The sequence below is a fragment of the Anarhichas minor genome, unplaced genomic scaffold (assembly GCF_050575085.1).
Source record: "Anarhichas minor isolate MPS153535 unplaced genomic scaffold, ASM5057508v1 ptg000067l, whole genome shotgun sequence".
NCBI classification, from domain to species: domain Eukaryota; kingdom Metazoa; phylum Chordata; class Actinopteri; order Perciformes; family Anarhichadidae; genus Anarhichas; species Anarhichas minor.
The window spans coordinates 1,370,517-1,391,230 of NW_027466513.1; the positions used below are offsets into that span (position 1 = coordinate 1,370,517).

At 42.7% G+C, this 20,714-nt stretch overlaps 1 protein-coding gene across 2 annotated transcripts in view; it reads left to right on the forward strand.

The window, feature by feature from the left end:
- The window catches only part of prmt3 (protein arginine methyltransferase 3), a 54,398-nt gene that overhangs the window by 23,789 nt on the left and 9,895 nt on the right, over positions 1 to 20,714 (forward strand). For both annotated transcript variants that reach the window (XM_076078785.1, XM_076078784.1), the window contains exons 12-15: positions 5,308 to 5,495; positions 7,787 to 7,873; positions 17,772 to 17,822; positions 18,518 to 18,605. In XM_076078785.1, coding sequence (XP_075934900.1) covers positions 5,308 to 5,495; positions 7,787 to 7,873; positions 17,772 to 17,822; positions 18,518 to 18,605 — 414 coding nt within the window. The remainder of the gene's footprint in view (positions 1 to 5,307; positions 5,496 to 7,786; positions 7,874 to 17,771; positions 17,823 to 18,517; positions 18,606 to 20,714) is intronic.

The following is a 20,714-nucleotide window of genomic DNA, read 5'->3' on the forward strand; positions in this document are numbered from 1 at the left end:
CAAATCAATCAAAGGCTCAGTGCGCCAAGTTAACACAACATGATGTGAACCAACAGCATTGTAACCAATAGACAGCATTGTAACCAATAGACAGCATTGTAGACCATTGACAGACAGACAGACAGACAGACAGACATGTGTCTGTCTGTCTGTCTGCTTCTCAGTCTCCAAGGGTCATCCCCTCCATGCCACTGACCACATTTAATGGCTTGTGCCAAATGTGACCCAACTAAGGAACGGTTCCACCACACTGCTTTTAGTGGCTCCTTGGGACACGAGGGAGAGGTCACACTCTCACACACACACACACACATGGAATGACCCCACCTATAGAGACAGATCTGTTAGTGAGGGAGACTGGACAGGCGAGGGTGTGACCGGAGTGAGGCAGAAAGTGACAGGTCAGAGGACATCGTATGGTTCGTCATGAGCCTTTAACCCCGACGCTCCCAGAACTGGATGCTCTCTCCGGATCTACTGCCACTCAAAACCAAGAAAAATGTCAGGTAGCCCCTTCCACTTCCCCCGATGGCGCTGGTTTGATATGGGAATGTAAATATGTTTTCTTTTAAAGCTCTACAGCCTAAAACAATCATTACATATTCCCAGTACAAATGATAAGTCCCTCCAGGTGGCTTTATTTTTATTTATATTGTGTTAGACCGCGTCTACCGAGATTATTAAACTTAAGTTGGCCAGTTTTTATGAGCATTATTTTCACACTTCTCTGAAGTAGCAGTGTCATTGTATAAGCCAGGACCAGGATGATCGTCTCTAGTCCTAACCCTGCGTCACTATTGTTGAAGGAGTAACGTTGACAAGCACTTTACTTACAAAAGTACAGCACATGGCTGGAAAAAGTCCCAAAAATAGTCCAATAGTTTGTCCAGATAAACTACAGTCTGACCAGTTAAAGATTCTGCTTTCATGTCATTGGTTGTTGCAGAAGCTAACAGAAACAATTCTGTTATCAAAAATCATAAATTTAGCTCATTGATAGTTTCACTAATTTGATCAATTCAGTTAATTCCCCATGTCTCATTCAGCATGCATGGTGCCTGGCACTAAACAGAGGTTAGTTACCTGTGTCAATACTACGAGTGGAGGCTCCTCCATGTTGTTGGTTGTTTTTTTTCAGAAGTAAACATGCCCAAGGCGGTATTAATGTGCAAATCTGTGAAGCGAATATTCCTGCATTTCAGTACAGCCAGACCAACCAACCTTACAAACCTTTTTAATTTATTGAGTGTTGATCCTAATGCAATTATTGTGTCACATTAGATTCATCAACTTTTTTCTGTCGTATATTTTCAGATTTTGAGTGAACATTGGCCGGCCCTGCAGCACTGCTGCTGTAAATGTGTGTTTAAGCTACATAAGAAGAGAGTTAAAGTGGCTCGCTCATTCTCCCCACTACATTAACCTCCCCCTTCATCCTTAAATGTGTCCCTGCATGCCTGGCACAGCACAGCGTCCAGGGAAAAGGGATCTGTTTTGTCCCATGCCCGCCCCCCCCACACACACACACACACAGTCTTTCTCTCTTTTACAGCCGACCAATGGGGGAGAGGGAGATAGCAAGAGAAGGGTGGGGGGGTATGACAAACGGGCTGTGAGCAGCGAGTCGAGAAGGACGCAGATGTCAAAGCCATGAATCTGGGGACGCCCGTGTACCCCCGCTCCTCCTCCCCTCCTTTCTCTTCGTCTTTCTCCCTTTCCATCCACACCACAGCACTCCTCTCTGTCTCTGTCTCCATTTCCTTTTCAGTGTGTCTCAGACGGGCCTGTCCCGATTCTGCCCAATCAGCAGCTCTCTCACCCCCCCCCCCCCCTCTCACCTGGCCCTCGTAATTACTCACTCGGTTCAGTAATCGGAGTATAACGAAGTGACAAATCTGCTGTATGCGTGTGTGAATATGTGTGTGCACAGTCATCAGGTACGGTGACACTCACAGGGTCACGAGCTCGCTCCAGCTAATAATGACAGGGCCATGAGTTGCCCATCACTGAGCTGTCACCATCCATTCACACATTCTATGGTCCGATGAGTCGAAGGTGACTGAGCACCAACACACATGCCAGGTAAAATGAATAAAACGTGCTCACTGGAAGGCTTGTATTTTTTATAAACTATAATAAGTAGATTCCTCCTGATGGAGGATAAAAGGTTTGGGCCTGCTTGGTTGTTGCAGAAGTTAGAATGGATTCCAATTCTCTGGACTATTCTTTGTTTCTTCTGTCCTTCTCTTTCCCCTTTTCTTCTTCCCGTAAAACACTTGTATAACTCTTGTTTTTAAAAAGTTATTCAGGTCCGCTCTGTACATCCGTCCGGTCCGTTCTCGTGAACGTGCTATCTCAGGAATGCGTTGAGGGAATTTTTTTTCAAATTTGGCACAAATGTCTGCTTGGAGATTTTGGTGGTCAAAGATCTCTGTGACTTCACAAAACACGTTTTTGGCCATAACTTAAGAATTCATTCAAGTTATATTTTGAAAGAAGCCGCATGCATGTAATAAGCGAATAAATGTACGTGTTGCTAGACTTTCGTAGGAAAACGCGCGAAAAATGAGATATCATACGAACTGTTGTATGAGAATACCTTGAATTATGACAATTTCACACAAATATCTATCAGGATTAAATGATGGAGTGAGGCCATTTTGGACAAACATGGATGTAAACTGCAACATGACTGATTGGCGGAGCAATACAACCTTGAGTCGGTAATCGTAGTCTCATTAGAAGTTATCATGATGCCATGGTTAGATATACTCGCCACTACGGTTACCTATGCTTTTCTTTTTTTCTTACTCTCCTGTTATGAACATCTATTCTTACCTAACTGCTACTAGTAGCAGTAAGTTGTATGTTAAAATATTAAGTTTGATATACCCTCATGAGTGTATTCTAAACTCTAGTTTCGGCCCGAGGCCTCTGAGTTGTCTAATGTTACTTCACAGTAGGGGTACCAATGGCTTCAAGCATCTCAGCTCTGGCTTAATCACCAAGCATATTACCCACACAAAGGAATCTATTCAGATGTGAAAACACAATGAAAAGGACATTAAGGCTCATGTTTAATGCTCATTTAAGACATGGATAATGTTTATTCAATAGACAGTATTACAGTATGTAATATGAGCAGCTTCAATAATCACTGCCTATACTCAGTGCTTTGAAAAATGAAAAACTAGAAACACAGTTCCCCAGTGACTGACTGACATCTTTTAAGAAAAATAGTTTATCCGAAGCTTGTTTGACCAAAATACATCCAGGGTGATTTTGAGCAGCAGTCATTTCTCTGAGGTGATGGAGACGCTGTCATCTGTGAAACCTAGTGTTTAACTCTTCTGGCCACTGGCACAAGCTTCAAAACCTTCCAAATGATTCCAAGTCACAAGTTTCCCCATCAACTCAGAATGTGTTCCACTCCGAGTAACGCACCTTTAGGACATGACCACATCAATTTATTGTTGAGAGGCTGTGCAACTTTCATTAAGACACCTACCGGAAGTAATGAAGGGGATAATGGACAAAACGATGGTGGTTGCTCTTGTCTTTGTGTTTGCCATTTTGTATCTCCTCTGTTGTAATTTAATTTGTGCAGCGGAGAAAGTTTACTCATTCAACTTGGAGTGCCTGTGAAGTCGCTCAAAATGCCATTTAAGGCTCATAGTATCGAGGCGATGCACACCTGCCTGCTGTGACCATCACATTGGAAATGCACTAGATGTATTTATCAAATCCCATATTGTTGCATATATGACTCCAACTTTGTAGCTTTGGTCTGGGGAAGGACTTTTCCTGTTTCAATATGACAAGACCACCATGCGCAAATCCAGCTCCGTTAAGAAATGCTTTCCTCCAGTTTTGTGCGGAAGAACACGACTGGCCTGTGCAGAGCGCTGGTCTCAAGCCCATCTAACACCTTTGGGATGAACCAGAATACCAACTTGTGCTTGACTTCACTGATGCTCTTGTGCTTTAGCATGAGCTCTTCTTATTTATATAGGGAGCAGGTCCTCTTCCACGGAGCCCGCCATGTTTCTACAGTAGCCCAGAACGGACAAATCCAACACTGGCTTTTAGATAGGACCTTTGCGTTTTTGCAAATACAGGTACCTGTTAAATGCCACTAAATCCTACACACTGGACCTTTAAGAGTGCTGTTCTATTATGTTAGCCCAGTGCTCATGGGTCAATGAAATCTTTAACAATCACAGATGGTAATATTTGGGTGTCCACATTTTTGCCATCTAGTGTAAAGTATGAAGTATTAAAGTGGGACAAAATGACCATCAGGCCTGTTTTGTGTTCAAGTGATGGATACAGTCATTACAGCAGCCTCATGGAATTGATGCAAAGCTCCACGCCCCCAAGATGTTAAGGCGTTCTCTGATTAAATCCGTTGAATGGTTTTCAAGCCATTACATTTGTTGATATTAAGCTTGTCTCAGCACTGAGAGAAGTTTATGGGACCAGAATTTTCCCATGATTAATGATCTTTAGTTTAGCGGAAAATACATCCCCAAAGGGATGCACTCATTGCTGACCAGGCTGCCTTGCAATAGTTGAGCCCACTTAAACAAACCTCCAAAAATATGGACTGTGGTGCATTTGTTAGGTGTTTCTTTTTGATGTGTAGCGCATTATTTGGAGGTTCAAGCAATATTCAGGTTCAATTCAAGTGCATTGTCAAATTTTAGAAATAGACGAGAGACCATCTTGAGACAGGATCACACCTGCCATGATGCTACATCGGACCAGGGGCATAAAACGGCGCCATTGCATGGTGAAAACAATACCAACCGGGCAGCCACACGCTGCCAGCTCCCACCAGCTCTGGACAAAGCCTCTCTGCTGGTCGTGGAATTTTTCATTTTTTTGGCGGAGGCATTTTTTTGATGGCTGGTGTCCAGGGCCCTCCCTCTGGCTGCCGGCCGGCTAACATCGCTAACAGCACTGCCAGGAGTGAGCAGCACCAGAGGAGCTGTTGTAGCATGTCACAGGTGGTCTCCCCCTGCTCTTCTAACTCTTTCTCTGTCTCTGTGTCTGCCTCCACTTTCCCATTTTCTCTTTTATCTGGTTCCTCTTGATGAGGTCGTTTAATGGTGAAATGAAGCCTTTTTATCACACTGCTAACATACCAAAGCAAACTGATAAACAGATTTCTTCAATAAATATGTCGGTGACGTGAGCAACGGGAAGTCACCCAGGTGATTGCAGTGCAAAGAAGGTTGTTTAGGTAATATGGGAATATACGGTAATGTATTCACCATCTAATGTATTCCTCTCTTTTCTCCACAGTCTATCCAGACCTTTGTAACATCAGCCTGGCTGCAGTTGGAGACGCACATAAGCACCAAGACCACATTGCATTCTGGGATGACGTGTATGGCTTCAACATGGCGTGCATGAAGAGGGTTGTGTTGCCTGAGTCTATGGTGGAGATGGTGAAAGAAGACACGCTCATCTCTGAACCTGCAGTCATACAGGTGAGCATGCTTATAAGTGTTTCACTTCTACATTCAACCTGCAATGTGGTGGCTTTGGAGGTCCAATAATAATACTGATATTTGAAACCACAAGTACACAAAATGTTTTACTAATATTCATTATTTTTCGAAAATGACAATAAAATGCAACAGTGATTTTTTCTAAAATAATAGAAAATGTACTTGTATATCCTAACACTGTAAGTCAGGCTAAAGTTGTCCTCCGTTTAGCCCTGTAATGAACAGTTCAGCTGAGGTCTGAGATTTTTTCTTCTTCTTCTTTTTGGAAAAAACATTTATATTGATTGAGTATTGGTTCCCAACTTGGGGGTCTGGACCCTTTGAGGGGTCGTAAGATGATTACTGGTGTTGGAAATAATAATTTAAAAAAACTTCTGCTCCAAAAGATGTTTTTAAAGCTAGTATCTAATCTTTGGTTTGTTTTTGTGAAATACTGTGTTTCATCTTCAGGCATCTAAAAATGATTAAAATCAAACAACCTGAGAAGGCTAAATCACTCTTCTATTGACCTGCTTACAAATCGTAGACAATGCAAACGGGGCTGAGGGATTCACTATTTACCATTATGATAAACAAAATCATTTTTAAAAAGTTATTAAATGTTCCTGCCAGAGGTTTCACTGAGACTAAACCTTTAGCACAGACTCTTGAGGCTTTTTTTCTGTTGCAGTGATCAGAGTGGATCTTTAATTTTGTCATCTGTGGAGGACACCAACTACCCAACATCTGATATTTAACACCTGTATCAGCTGGACATATTTGCAAACCAATATGTCTGATCCTAATGTACAAGGATCTTGGAGGCTACAAGTCGGAGAAATAGAGTTTGTGGGGCCCAAGCTGTTAGGCCACAGACAGGGAATGAGAGCAGGAGTTAGCTGTGGAGAGAGAGATAGGGCCCTGTGTGTGTGTGTGTGTGTGTGTGTGTGTGTGTGTGTGTGTGTGTGTGTGTGTGTGTGTGTGTGTGTGTGTGTGTGTGTGTGTGTGTGTGTGTGTGTGTGTGTGTGTGTGTGTGTGTGTGTGTGTGTGTGTGTGTCTCTATGATGCTGTAGCACTGGGTGATTGATCTGTCTAATCCTTGTTTAAGTTCCTCTTAAGGAAACTTCATTACTCTCAGCCCCCTGTGGATAGAGCGGTTTTCACTGACGGCAGAGCTCACACATAACGCAGAGATAAAACAAACACAGTCCAACACATATAAGAGCACAGATACCTCTTCTGAATCTTTCTGTGTAAGAATGCTCTCCCTCTTGTCTCACACGCCATCGTGTGTTTCTTCGCCGGTTGGCCCGCTTGCTAAGCAGCATGTCCTCCACCCATCTGTGGATGTGATGAATGAGGGGAGAACTTGATATAATGGAATTTGAATCCTCTAATCGATAGTTTCTCCCCTCCAGTGACAAATAGACAGCCCCGCTGCCCAAATTACATGGACTCTCATCTATTGCCTCCCGTTGATACGATCCAATAACATTCCATTAAGGCTGGCTGCTACTCCGTAAAATTGAGAGCCCTTCCATGGAATTATAAATTCCAGCAAAACAGATGAGTTTTGTTTTTTTCTCAGTGGGGACAGATAGCAATGTTCAACTTGAGGAAACTCGCAACCGTTTGTACTCTTTTATTGCAGCTGTTTTCTGTTTGTTGATTTGTGATTTAGTAGAATGTAGTTATTCTATTCTATTCAGATGAAAAAGTGTGTTTCCATCGACCTGTTTTTTTTGCACATTTGTTAAATTGTCCCATAAAAAAACTAGAAGAAAAATTGAAATGTCACAAAAACGTTTTTAGGCTTGGCTGAGGTGGGAAAGTTGATGAGTCGCATTGATTACCAGCAGGCTGTCGTTCTGTTCTTACAGATACTTGTTTTTATCCCCCAAAAAACGAGCATGGAACTATTGATGATAAGAAGACGTAGAAGACTATTACGTACAAGACTCCATCCTTTTTTTCTGTCACGGTTTACACTTAAGGTCAATTAAAACCTGCTTTTTTTTTTTTGTTACAGCTGCGAACCAACTGTTCGGGTTGCGAACCAAATTATTTTTGTTGATATTCTCAGAGTAATTCAAAATTAGGTGCACAAACCAGAGACGAACCCCGTTCCATGTTAGTATTAGTTAGTCTGATGCTTCAGCCAAAACAAAGAGCTGCTTCTTATTGTCTAGTAGTTTATTATTGCTTGATCACTGTTCATATTGTCATCTGTATTTATCTTCTTTTTTTAAAGTTGTGCATTATATGCTGTGTTTATTTCTGTCTTTCAACAGACGTTTGACTGTAACAGAGTGTGTCTGTCTGAGCTGGAGTTTGATTCAGATTTCAGCCTGAAGATAACAAACACCGCCGACTGCACAGTAAGTACACACGCATACAGACACTGCCCTCTCGCACACTGATGCATCCATAATGCTTTTGATGAAAATTGAAGAGTTTGTAAAATTGATAACGAATCGCAAAATTGATCTTAAAATTATGATCTTTGAAATATATTTCTCTGATAGAATGCGGCGCCTCTGCAGTAATCAAACACCACCCTTGTTAAGCAAAAGGTTAAAGATTAAAGATCCAGTGTTTAGGATTTAGAGGCATCTCTAATCACACCTCTCTTTCCAAGCGTGTCGGGGAACTACGGCGGCCTTTAGGTAACATGTCAAAGGCCCTCTGTAGAGTCAGTGTTTAGTTTGTCCATTCTGGCTTACTGTAGAAACATAGCAGACTACGTGAAGAGGACCGGCTCCCTCTGTAGATATGAAGGGCTCATTCTAAGCTAACGAAAACACAACGGCTCTTAGTTTCAGGTGATTTTACACTAATGAGAACATAATAATGAATATTGTATTTAGTTTCTGCATATTGATCCCCCAAAATCCTACACACTGGACCTTTTGTAAGGGGCTACACAAAAAAATTACCTGAAACAAACATTTGCCCACCCGCCATCATTTATCAGAGCCACTGTGTGAAAGGAACAAGGCAGTACAACCAGCAGAGACATCAGTCAGCTCATGTTGATGGATCGTGTTCCTGTATTTAAGAGGATGTCTGTCAGTGTGATATTTAATAGAGTTTCAGATTGAATCAGAGCAAGGAGGCTAATGTGACTTTGAATTACATGTCATACAACATAGTGGATGTTCACAGCCTGTTTGCCCCGTCATTCTCTCAAACACACACTCGCTCACACAATCACAAGCCGCCTCTCACGTTGGAGCCTTAACTAGTCGCAGTGTGTTAAAAACACATGTTTGTGTCGCCTGTTGACTCCTGTAGGGGGCGGCTAGGGGCGGTAAAGCGGGCCGTCCTTTGAAGGGGGGAGGGGGGGGTTTGATTCCCGGCTCCTACTGTCCGCAAGTGTCCTTGAGCGAGACAATGAACCCTGAAGCTGCTCCACGGGGGGCTTTACCGCAGCCCACTGCTCCTAAATGCTTTTGATGGGTTAAATGCAAAAGGTCAGATTCTATGCATGTACCTGAAAGTATGACACGAAGGTAATTAAGTTTTACGTCCGGTTTCCTCCATCCACTGATCCGAAGCGGAGTTACTCTTCATGTTTCAGCCTTGTCCACTTGTACGTACTCGTCTTACGACGCACTATGGATTTAATAACGTCATAAGTCCTCAGACGAATAGGTAGCCATGATAATTTATTCAACAGATTGTTTGTGACCTCCACAAATCTTTCAACCGTTTGGGAAAACACAGTCATGATAAAAATTAAAGAAACGGTTTGGATGTTTAGAAGTAGGGTTGTATGAGGTAATTATTCATAGTCAGTGTGTTACGCGGGCAAAAGCATGTACTGCTACGGATGGGGGCAGCAGCTAAACACATTTTAGCTAGCTAAAAAGAAAATCTGTGTAAGTGTACGCTATACTTAAAATATTTTTACCGCTTTATCTTGCCGTCAGACAGCCCTTCCAGATGGGGAACTGATGCAGTTCCATATAGGGCCTCTTCAAAGCCACCAGCCTCCATTGAAGAAAACAGTCATTTTACCCCGCAGAGCACAGGAGCTGCTGCTCTACAGCTGCATCCATCGGTTAGTTTGTTTGTGTTATTGTGTGACTTTGGTGAATCCGAACAAACGCTTTGAAACACCAAATACACACAATACCACAAACGAACTAACCGAGCAAGGCAGCAGTAGAGCAGCAGCTCCCTTGTTCTGCGAGGTAAAATGAAGGAGTCCTGATTTGAGCCGTTCTTCCTCTTTTATTTACATATTTGATATGCAGGTAATCCTAACGTAACTGAAAGTAATCCATAATCTGGAAAGTTACTTTACTTTAATATTGTGATTCTTGGAATAGGTTCCTGACTACATTTTTTTTAAACAGCTAATTAGTAATTGTATTGTCATCGTAAAAATGTAGACATGATTACTGTGAATATGATGGATTAATCGTATGACCTGATAATGCGCAACGTGTTTTTGGTGTTTAATCAGTCATAGGGGGAAACAGATTAGGAATCTTTAATTACCTAATTTATGCTTTCTAATTAATAACACGTGTGCATATATTAACAGAACATAGTGTTAAAACTAAAATAATTTGACCCTGATAACCGACAACACCCGCAACATATTCATGCATCTCTGTCCAAAAGTAAAACTCTATTAAACCAGAGGACACTTTTATTCCCATCCCTGAAAATAAATGCAGTTAATTAACCCAAAGACAAAAACCAGGAGTCCCATGTGAGACCCTCACAGAGTCGTGTTGTGTAGGTCAGTTTGACCAACGACAGCAACACTAAATTAAAGTGTATGTCCTCAGTGAGGGTCAGCTACAGGCACCAAAGCATGGAGAATGGTTTATGATTCTATTTGGTGAGGTGCTGGCAGCCACCATAACCCCCCCCCCCCCCCCCCCCCCCCACTCCCCTCCAGGCCATCCCCACCCACTTCCCCTGAACTTCTTCCAGCGTCTGAGCCACATTCCTCTCTGTAGTCCCGGCCCACTACAGAACAGCCTCACTACTGCAGGCTCTGGCGCTCTGCACCGTGAGAAGTGATCCGTCTGTAGAAAAAGCCCATTGTGTCGGAGCAGCTTTGTGTTGTGCTGCAGTGTTACTGCACTGGTCTGGTGTATTGGTTTAATGGATAATCAATAGGTGGTTATCATCTGGCCCGCGCTCACGGGGTAAGGCCGGTGAATTTAATGGGATTTTTCTGCTCTGTAATTGAAAACATCCAGTTTCTGTATCTAGAGTATAAGTCCAGTCATGTTAGGGGTCCGGCAGCAAAACAGATTATGGGATCACATGCTACGGAGGTGTGATTATTTTTATTTTGTTTTATCGTTTTTAGGTGCTAACCACTCTTTCCCTGCTTTTCTTCCTGCTATTTATTCTAACCATCCTCAGTTATTGTGCTGATTTGCAAGAACATACACAAAGACACACTGAATGTGTCTTTGTATCTCATGTGTGTGATTCATCATTCAGTCGTGCTATCAGACTGCTTTTATCCTGGCGTCTCTGGCTTTTATAATGCACGTATATTTTAGAAAGTATCCACTTGTACACATTGTAGATGCTTGCCTCCTGCATCCAGCCTGCTCGCCCCAGGATTTACAGATGGATTATTGACCTGCAGGAGTTAGTGTGTGGCTACCATAAAGATACTGATCTGTAGTCAGTATTGGCTGCAGCTCCTCAATAGCAGTTAAGGTTAGGATGTGTGAAGGGTAAACCGCTCCTGGACCAGTGGATCGGTGAGGGAGTGCTGCTGCGCCTCTCGTCCTGTGATGGAGCGCCTGCTTTTGTTCTCCTGTCGACAGTCCATTCATCAGCTCAGCCTGCCTAACCTTGCATTAAATGAACAGCACAACCCCATGTGTCTGCGCCGTTCACACACAAGACAAATCCTTTTTTTTTTTTTTTTTTTAAATCCCTCCTTTCCTCGCCTCTCTTATGCATCTCACATGCTCTGCACCTTGTATACATCGTGTCTGCTTTTGCAATCCGTGGTGCCTAATACAGGATATGTGCTGAAACTTTCATTAAAACTTGGATCAGAAATTCTCTCAGGGCGTCTATACCCATGCCTTTTTTTAAATGTTATCCCCACAGCGCCATGATCCACTTACCTCAACTGTAGAACAGGTAGCATAAAAGCCTCGTCCCTGCGTTAAGGCTGAAAATTATGTATGCTGAAGGTGTTGCAGGAGAGAATAAGTTTCTGTCTGTAATTAATTTTAACTCTGCTGTCTCACTGCTGCTGAAGTGGCTACTGTAGCGCTTCAGAGGAAAATGTCCCCGCAATCCATCTCTAACCTGCTTTCCATCAAATTTAAATTGTGTGTGTGGGGGGGGGGGGGCTTCTAGAGGGTCGGGCCAGGCACTCGTCAACTTCAAGGACGACGATTTTGAGCACATTAAGAAGAGAATGTTAATGGAAAAATCCACTCCAACTCTCAGCAGTACATACATTCAGAGTTCGCTGATCATCTGACTGTCAATAAGAATTGTTTTGGCAGGCAAGTTCCAGTGGACTATCAACCAACGTTCTACATACTGATTTATGTCAACGTCCTTGAAGTTAAAGGGGAAATGCACTGATTTTGAGCTTAAAAGTCGGTTTACACACTTCGGAAAAAACTGTCTTATGTGTACTAGTTGCTGAAATATATTTAATGGTAATGCAGATTTATTTTAAATGTGTTTTTCCTTGGTAACTGTAAAGCATTGGTAACATTGAAACGTGCTATAGGTGCTACCAAACTGTCTGCGGTTAAATTGCATTGTGGGTAATTTAGATGCCAGGTTTATGGTTCTGCGGCATTAGACTTGATTTGTTTTTAAGAAACTGTCCACCTTGAATCCGACAATGTTTAGTGCAATACTAAATCTATGGAGACTCTTTTACTGCGATTATTTGCTATCCCGCGGAACACACAACCCAGGCACTGCTACCAGGACGTAATCCCCAGAGACCGAAGTTGGAAAAAGATATTTCAGAAATTATTTTTTCAGAGCCAGCATCTAGTGGCAACTAGATGAACTGCAGCTTAAGATGGGTCACTCAATCAATCAATCACGTTTTATTTACATAGCACCTTTCAAGCAAATCAAATGCAATTGAAAGTGCTTTATAGTAAATGATTGACAAATCAAAAGAGACGTAAGCATTTGGACCAGTTTTACCAGTTATACACATAGAAATCCATCTCAGAAGAGACATAGGACAGGGTCTTAAACACACATCGCAGCTAAAACTTCAACAATTCATTATCACCCTGTCATCCAACATGAGCTAGATGCATCAATTTGAGGCACAGTGAAGGTTGTCTAAAGGCATTGTGAAAAATGTGAGCAATCACTAAGAGGGATGGTGGTTACACTAAATAAATTCCCATCAAAGGTGCTCCCAGGAATTTACTGAATATCCCAGATTATTGATACAACATAACAGCACAAGCACACATGAAGGTTGACCTGCTCTCTGTTTATCAGCAGTGGTGGGCGAGCTGGGTTATCCTCATGTTATACAGTGCTGGTCATGATAACATGCTTTCTCTGTGTTCACTTCCAGTAGCACTGAAAGGCTTTGAGGTCTGAGATAGAAATTTAAATTATGTTTTTTGGAAAATCTGTAGGAGGAATGTGCCTGTTGTCTTGATGCCAGAGTTTGGGTTTCCCAAATCTCTATAACAGAAAAAGTTATTATGACCATTTGTCATAAAAAAGGGGGAAAAAAATGAATAACAGCCAGTTTACCAAAAGCTAAAATTTCACTTAAACTTGCAAAATGCACACTTTCACCTTAACTGTGTTCATTGCTTCAATTCCTCGAGAGTACATGAACAAAGCTCAGCTGACCACCGTCAGTTTTGCACAGCGTGAATCTGGATCAGCTCTGACTGTTACAATTCAGTTGTTTTGTGTGTATAAGAGTGAAGAATGGAGGTGCGCTGCAGCCGTGTCCGATTCCTGCTCCACCTCACTGGAGTGGCAGCAGTCGGGTGGGGAGGCTGAGAGGAGAGATGGGGGGGGGGGGGGGGGGGGGGATGGAGGGGAGGGGGATTCACACCAACCCGCCCGTGAGGTGGTCGTGCTTGAAGCCTCCATGCCTGGATAAACCCCATCAAAAGCGCATTAGCCCTCTCTTCTCCCTCCCCCTCCCTCCCTCCGTTCCCTCCCCTTAACCCCCCCCCCCCCCCCCCCCCCCCTCCCTACGTCGTATAATAGTATCTGGCCGGGCCACGCAGCTCGCTGACACAGCCGGCGAAAGGGGAGCGATGATGAATTGCTCCCTGTTGGTGTTATCCATGATGATAATTATTAATTTTCTCCCCCCCGCTCTTCCCAGAGAATGGGGGCCGGAGAGCTTCAGTGTTGCGGAGCCTCCTCCGTGGGCCGTCACGAAGCCCACTGTCATCACTTATCACAGACAGAGCCGGGGCCCAAGGCTAAACGCTGATGAAAATGAAAAGCGCTCATTCTGATTCGTCCTGTTTTTGGTGTGTGTGTGTGTGTGTGTGTGTGTGTGTGTGTGTGCGTGTGTGTGTGCGTGTGTGTGTGTGTGTGTGTGTGTGTGTGTGTGTGTGTGTGTGTGTGTGTGTGTGTGTGTGTGTGTGTGTGTGTGTGTGTGTGTGTGTGTGTGTGTGTGTGTGTGTGTGTGTGTGTGTGTGTCTCTCTCTTGTGTTTCAAGTTTACCCTCTCTTTTCCTTGCACTCTCTGTTTGTCTCGCTTGCCTCTTTAAACCTCCCTCCCTTCGTCCATCATGGGATGGGAAATAGAGGCCTTAATCTGTCAGGGGATCTTCTCAGATACAATTTAATAACAGGGTTGTTCAAATTACCATAAATTAATGGAACATACATTTTGAACATAAGTCTGTGAGGGGGCACAATTTTTTATTTAAGCTTTCTGATCATTCAAGCACAAGAGGACAACCGGAACCGTGTTCATATTTTTGGGTTTTAAATCTTTGTGTAATGTGAAATGCGTTGCTCACGGCAGTGTTGTAGTCTAGACCCCCCCCCCCCCCCGAACCGAGACCAAGTCATGACCAAGACCAGAGTGTATCGAGACTGAGACAAGACCAAGACCAAGGCAGGGCTAGATCAAGTCAAGACCGAGACCAGACCAGCAGTGCAACACTGCACAACACATTTTACAATAAAATGTGGAACATGCAAACTATATTTACTTCTCACATTGATCTGAAAGATCCACATTCACATAAAAGCAACCACAGAAAACACATTTCAAAGATTCCTCCTCATTCACCTCTTTTATTGCCATTTATATGTGTGTATGTACGAGTGTACCATGAGAAATGCCTTCTATGAGCAATCACAGTGAGGATGTCAACAAATACATCAGACAATTCTCTTTGTATGAGACCGAGAAAAGAGGGGGAGTAGATATCCGGTTGATTCCAAGACGAGACCTTCAAAAAGGTTTTTTTTTTACTTGAGTACGGTCTCGGGTGCAGTTTTTAGCAAACCAGCTCAGATAACTCGCTGTACGCTACCTGCTTAGCACCAAACAGCGGACAAATTTGGCAAATTAGCAATGAGCAAGTGAAGAAAGTGGAACATGTAGCAGCTAAAGACCCTGGTATTTTTCTGAGGAGTTGTGAAAACTAGAAGAACTATTGGTCTTCATCAGGTGGACAGAAACATCAGTGAATGCTAATGTTGCTCTGTTTGATGGACGTAGATAGAAAAACATGTTTTCTAACATGTTAGCCATCACAACTTAATGAGCTGCGATAGGTTGAAGGCTGTGTATCTATCGGCTTTAAGGATATTTAGCTTCTTTTGTAATGCTCACTTTCCATACATCGATGTTTGAGACAGTTAGGCAAAAGTCAGAAACACAATACTGCAGTCCATACGTTTTTTTGCAGGTGTCTTTAAATAGTATAAAGTGAAGATAGCTGCAGCTGAACTCCTTCTGCTGTTGAAAAACTGTTTTTAGTTCCCATCTGGAGGGAAAGTTTGAATCGTGAAATACCTGTTTTACTGGCTGTTGTAAAAGCTATCATTAAATTCTTTCAAAGGGCCCCGAGAAGTTTGATCAACTCCCTTTCCTTCAGCCTGTTTAAATCAGGATGCATTAACAGCCGGTGATCAGCTATAGGCTCGGTACAGTCCGGATCAGATGTGAGTCATCAAGGTCTTTATTGCTTATTGCTTAAACTTCCACATCTTTGGTGTTTTATACATGAGGCAGTTACAATACTTTTTTTTTCTTTCTTTCAAATGGGATTTTAATGGAGAAGCTCGCCAAGCTTCTCCTGTTTTTTGTTTTTTTGTATTTGCAAGTTTCACTCAGTGGCCTACATTTTAATTTGCCCGTCTCGCTGCTGTGTGTGAAAGTTGCACAACGTCGAAGTGACAATCAATCTCGCTTACGAGGCGTTGTCATCGGCGAGGCGCATTGAGGATGATCTCTGCCTCCCCGGCGAGGAGAGGTGAATCCGCTCTGCCTGACGAGTAATTACGGCTAATTTCCTAATTACCTCAGTACCGAGCGTCTCCGTAGCGTTCATTAAAAGCCATAATTGCATTGGGTTGACATGCTCTTTTATCCACTTCGGGTTCTTTTCTGGCGGTTTAGTTGTGAGCTAGCGTTCCGCCCCTGCCTGTCTGAGTCGATAAAGGTTGATTGAAGCCTCTGTGCGGGGAAGTGTCGAACACGGCTTCTGACGGCATTCCGGATTATCTGAGTCTGCATGTGTGTATCTTTGTGTGTGTACGCTGTATGTAGATGCATTGTAAAAAATATATCGCTCTTGGCCAGTTTTACTTGCAGAAATTATTGAATTTCAATTTGGGAGACTTTTACAGAAGCTTTGAACAGATGCTAAAAACCCTAAAGAGGAAACCCTCTCCCCAGCTTTCACATTATATTACAGCCCCTTTCCCTTTTCCTGCTCCTTCCCTTGTTGTTCCAATGCTCTGTATGTCTTCCCCATGTCTGTTTTCCTGTCTTTACCTCCTTTCTTTCCTCTCCTCTGTTCCCTTGTTTTCCTCTTTCCCCCTCTTCCATTGATTCGGCTCTTCTTTGTCTCAGAGAGCTGGCCTCCAAGTTGTCAGCTGCGTCAGGATTAAAAGCTATTAGTTCTGCATCATTGCCACTACAAGTGCGCTCCTGAGATTGATAGAGTGCCTCTCTCCTCCTCCAGCGGGGGGAGAAATGGGAGGAAAACAAGCCTGGGGGGTGGTTTTTACCTCACATATCTGACAGCGGTCACCTACAGGCACTCTGGCACTGGACTCTCCCTTCAGTTTGTTGTAGATGTGTGAATTGGTTTTCACTCAGTTGTGTTTATTGCTCTGTAAATCCACATCAGCAGAGAGTGTATTTCATAAAAGACTACATTTCCACGCAGGCATTTAGTGAATTGGAAACCCCAGTGTGAAGGAAAAGAAGTCTGTCACATCTAAGACTTAAAAAAGCTTTAGTGAAGCTTCGGACTGGCTAGTTTCTTCTTCTGTGGTTTGCCAAACTATTATCTACACAACAATGGATTCCGTGGGCATTATTCAGATGAACACGCCTTCCTATTCATTTGGACTAAAAAACACATTAGTGTTTATTTTCCTGTACCCATTCCTCCTCTGTGCAGACTGTTTTCACATTGCTGTCACCAAAATAGCCACCTTTGCTAATTTCATGTAACACGTTGGAATTCTTTTTTTTTTTTATTGTCAGCAAAATTGCCTCGGTGTCGTTGGAGGCAGCCTCATAATTTATTTCTTTTGTCCGATGACAAGTCTCCCAGATGAGGTGGAGCGGGAGCACATGGGAGCTGTTGTTGACTCAGCCTGAAGGAGAAACCCAGTTGGTTTTGAGAAGGAAGGAGGGTTGAAGAGTGCAGTTCTCACATGAGTCGTATCAATACCCATGCTCTGTAACAGAGAAGCCAATACAGTTACCAGACCATACACACACACACACACACACACACACACACACACACACACACACACACACACACACACAATGACGTGGTAAGCATGGCAAGCAAGCTAATCTAAATCCTTGTCTCCTTGAAGGTAGGTAAGTACAGTAAAGATAACTGTAAATATTTGAACAGTAAAATGTGTTCCCAGTGTGGTTTTACTGCCTTATTCCTCAACTCATTCATTATTTTGCTCATTAAAACCCTGAGACTTTGTTGTGCCTCCCGCCTCTCTCAGCGCTGCGTGCCAAGAGTTGCAGCGTAGTCAAACAAATCCAGGGGTTTATCGTTCTGTCACATTCTAACACGCCCCTCATATTTCATTGCAGGCAATTGTCGGCTACTTTGACATTTTCTTTGACAAAGGCTGCGGCAACAAGGTAAGCGACGGCCACAGCCAAGCCATTTAACGGAAACTCAATTATGTTCACGCTTTAGCGTGTTCCTCCTCCCCGAGGCGTCCGCTGGCAATCGACATGCGTCCTAGCCGACTGCTGATATAAGCACTTACCCAGCAGAGCCGGCCAGTTGGAACAGCCGATGCCAAGCTCTGTGAGCAACACAGATATGCCTTTCGTTTGCACTTCCTATTGTACCTGAGACTCTAACTGCATGCTATGGATGGTCCACTAAATGTTCATCCCCACTAGCACCTAAGGCTGGAGCAGTGTAACATGGTACTATCTGTTTGCTTCATGAACACAGTACAATTCGGTTTCATTTATAATGCAGAGTAAGCTATAAATGGTTTAGTTTAAGCGTGGATTGGCCCCAACAGAAACCATGAAATAGAAGATTGGTTCTTGTGCAGATTTATTTGAATCCCAGCAAGACTCCTACAGAACCTCCAGTAAGCTTTCCTTGTTTTGACACTTTTTATAGTCTGTTTTTTTATAAATTAAGAATATCTTCAAAAGTTTAAACCGATTTATAAACCGATTTCATGTCCCGAAACATCCAAAAAGTGGTTTTGTGTTTGCGAAATGCTGCAACATGACAAAGTGTTCCGTGCTGTAAGGTAGCACCAGTTTGTGATGTTTGTGCTCTTGTTTTTTTTCACATATTATCACACCAGGTGATGTTCTCCACGGGTCCTCAGGTCACAAAGACGCACTGGAAACAGACAGTCTTCCTACTGGAGAGGCCTCTCTCTGTCCAAGCAGGTCAGTGAAAACACTCTGCAACACTGTTTCTACATGCACAGGGAGGTTTTACACTTTTGTCCGCTCTCACGTACATATTCTTAGCCCAAGAGGAGTTTACATGCGTGGTTGAGTTCCATTTAGGTTGTATGGCTCTATTTTCTTTCATGGTTTTATTTGCCTCTCTGGCGGTGCGTCATAGCGAGCTGCGGCAGGTAATCTGTCTGTGGTGGAGATGTAGTCAGGCTGGTTGACACCCGTTATCTGTCACCCACAGAGACGGCGAGGGATCAAAACAAATCTCATTCAGCCATCGGAGACAGCATGTAGAACTTCATCTGATTGCCAGGTTGCAGGCCTCTGAATCATGACACGCTACCAGAGCAGCGCTTTGTAACTGACCAGTGAAATGTAATCGCTGTATCAGCACAGTTACGTGTTTTGAGCTGGTGCAGCTTGCTGTGACGCATAGCAGTGTGGATGTTCTTTGAAACAACTGTCAAACTCCAGCAAACATAACAGTGAAAATGTCATCAACCGGCCATGAACGTGGAAACCTTAGTACATATATTTTTTATTGTAGTGAAGAAATAGTCGACAGCTGTGGCATTGCCAACCTGACAAGTACGACCCAACAAATCCAATCAACTTAAAAAAAAGTACACGATGTAAAATCACCCGTAAAGTCTCGAGTTGATGTCTAACACGGTGGACTTCACCTTAAAACGATGTTAAAGACGATGTTACTTTTAAATGAAGAAATTGCTATTCCACTTACCATTAGCAATAAAAAAGCACCCTTGCTCAATTATACACTAAAAGGTTTTGCTGCCACAGCATTAAACCTATTTCATGCTCATTACGACGGCGTGCACGGTCCCAGCAAACGTGTGGTCGTTCATGCTGATTGCAAACAAACACGAACGAATCTCCTCTCTTCTGTAGTCCTGCTCACTTGTTGTAGACGAGTCTACTTTTTTGAAAAGTGATTGACAGCTGCTCTGCCTGCAAGAAGCATGAAACCGGTTTTACTTGGTCTGAAATGACTTCTAGCTCATGGAGGCTAATACATTTGATAAATACGACTATTTAACAGACATCACTGAATCTTCTCAACTTGTTCTACTGTTACTCTATACTTTAAGCATTTACGGTTCAGCAAAAGTTACTTAGTCTGTCTTTAATAGGAAGTCCAACAAACAAACAAACACAATAACGAGGAGGCAAAATATAAACTCACATCAGCATGTTGTCCTGACTTTTCCCCTTCGAAACCTTTTCATCTCGTAAAGGAAGAAGAGTATTTAAAGGAAACACAAATGCACCACTTCCTGTGTGTGCCAGAGCATTTTGTCCCATGAAGAACCAGTCAGAGTGATTTAGATCAGAGAAGGTTAAAGCTTTAATAAACTTAAGAGATCCGAACTAACCCTTTCAGTTATTTTCAAACTTTGTTCCTGTAGAGCAGGGGTCTTCAACGTGTTTCAGGCCAAGGACCCCCAAACTGATAGAGAGATGGAGCAGGTACCCCCGACTATATATATTGTATAAAATTGTGTTTTATATTAAACTGGACCTAGTGCCATGTATAAACATACCTCTTTATTGTGCATTCAATACTAAGCTATTCAAATAATACACAGGTTCATATATCCATGTTTTTATTTTAAACATGTGCAAGGTACAGTGAGTAGGGGGGCCGTGCCACTGCCTTTTATAAACATACCTTGTCAACTGATACCAATACCAATATCAACATTGTCTGTCAATTGCATGATAATCATGCATACAAGCTATTCAAACTGATGTTTTCATTTTAAACATAAATGTGGAAACCAAAATGAGTGATGGCCTATTAGTGCCACTGCCATGCATAAACATACCTGTTATCTTTCATACAATACTGAACTATTAAAATAATGGACAGATTCATGTTTAGAGAAAACTAATTTAAATTATTATTTTTTATTTTTTTTAATTGTCTCATCAACCAAAAATTTCGCGGACCCCCTGTTGAAGACCTCTGCTGTAGAGGAATGAAGCAGCACATTTTTATTTTGTGCAAGAAGAGAAAAGCACCAGACTGATATTGGTCAAAAAATAAAATATAGAGTTTATATTATACTGAAA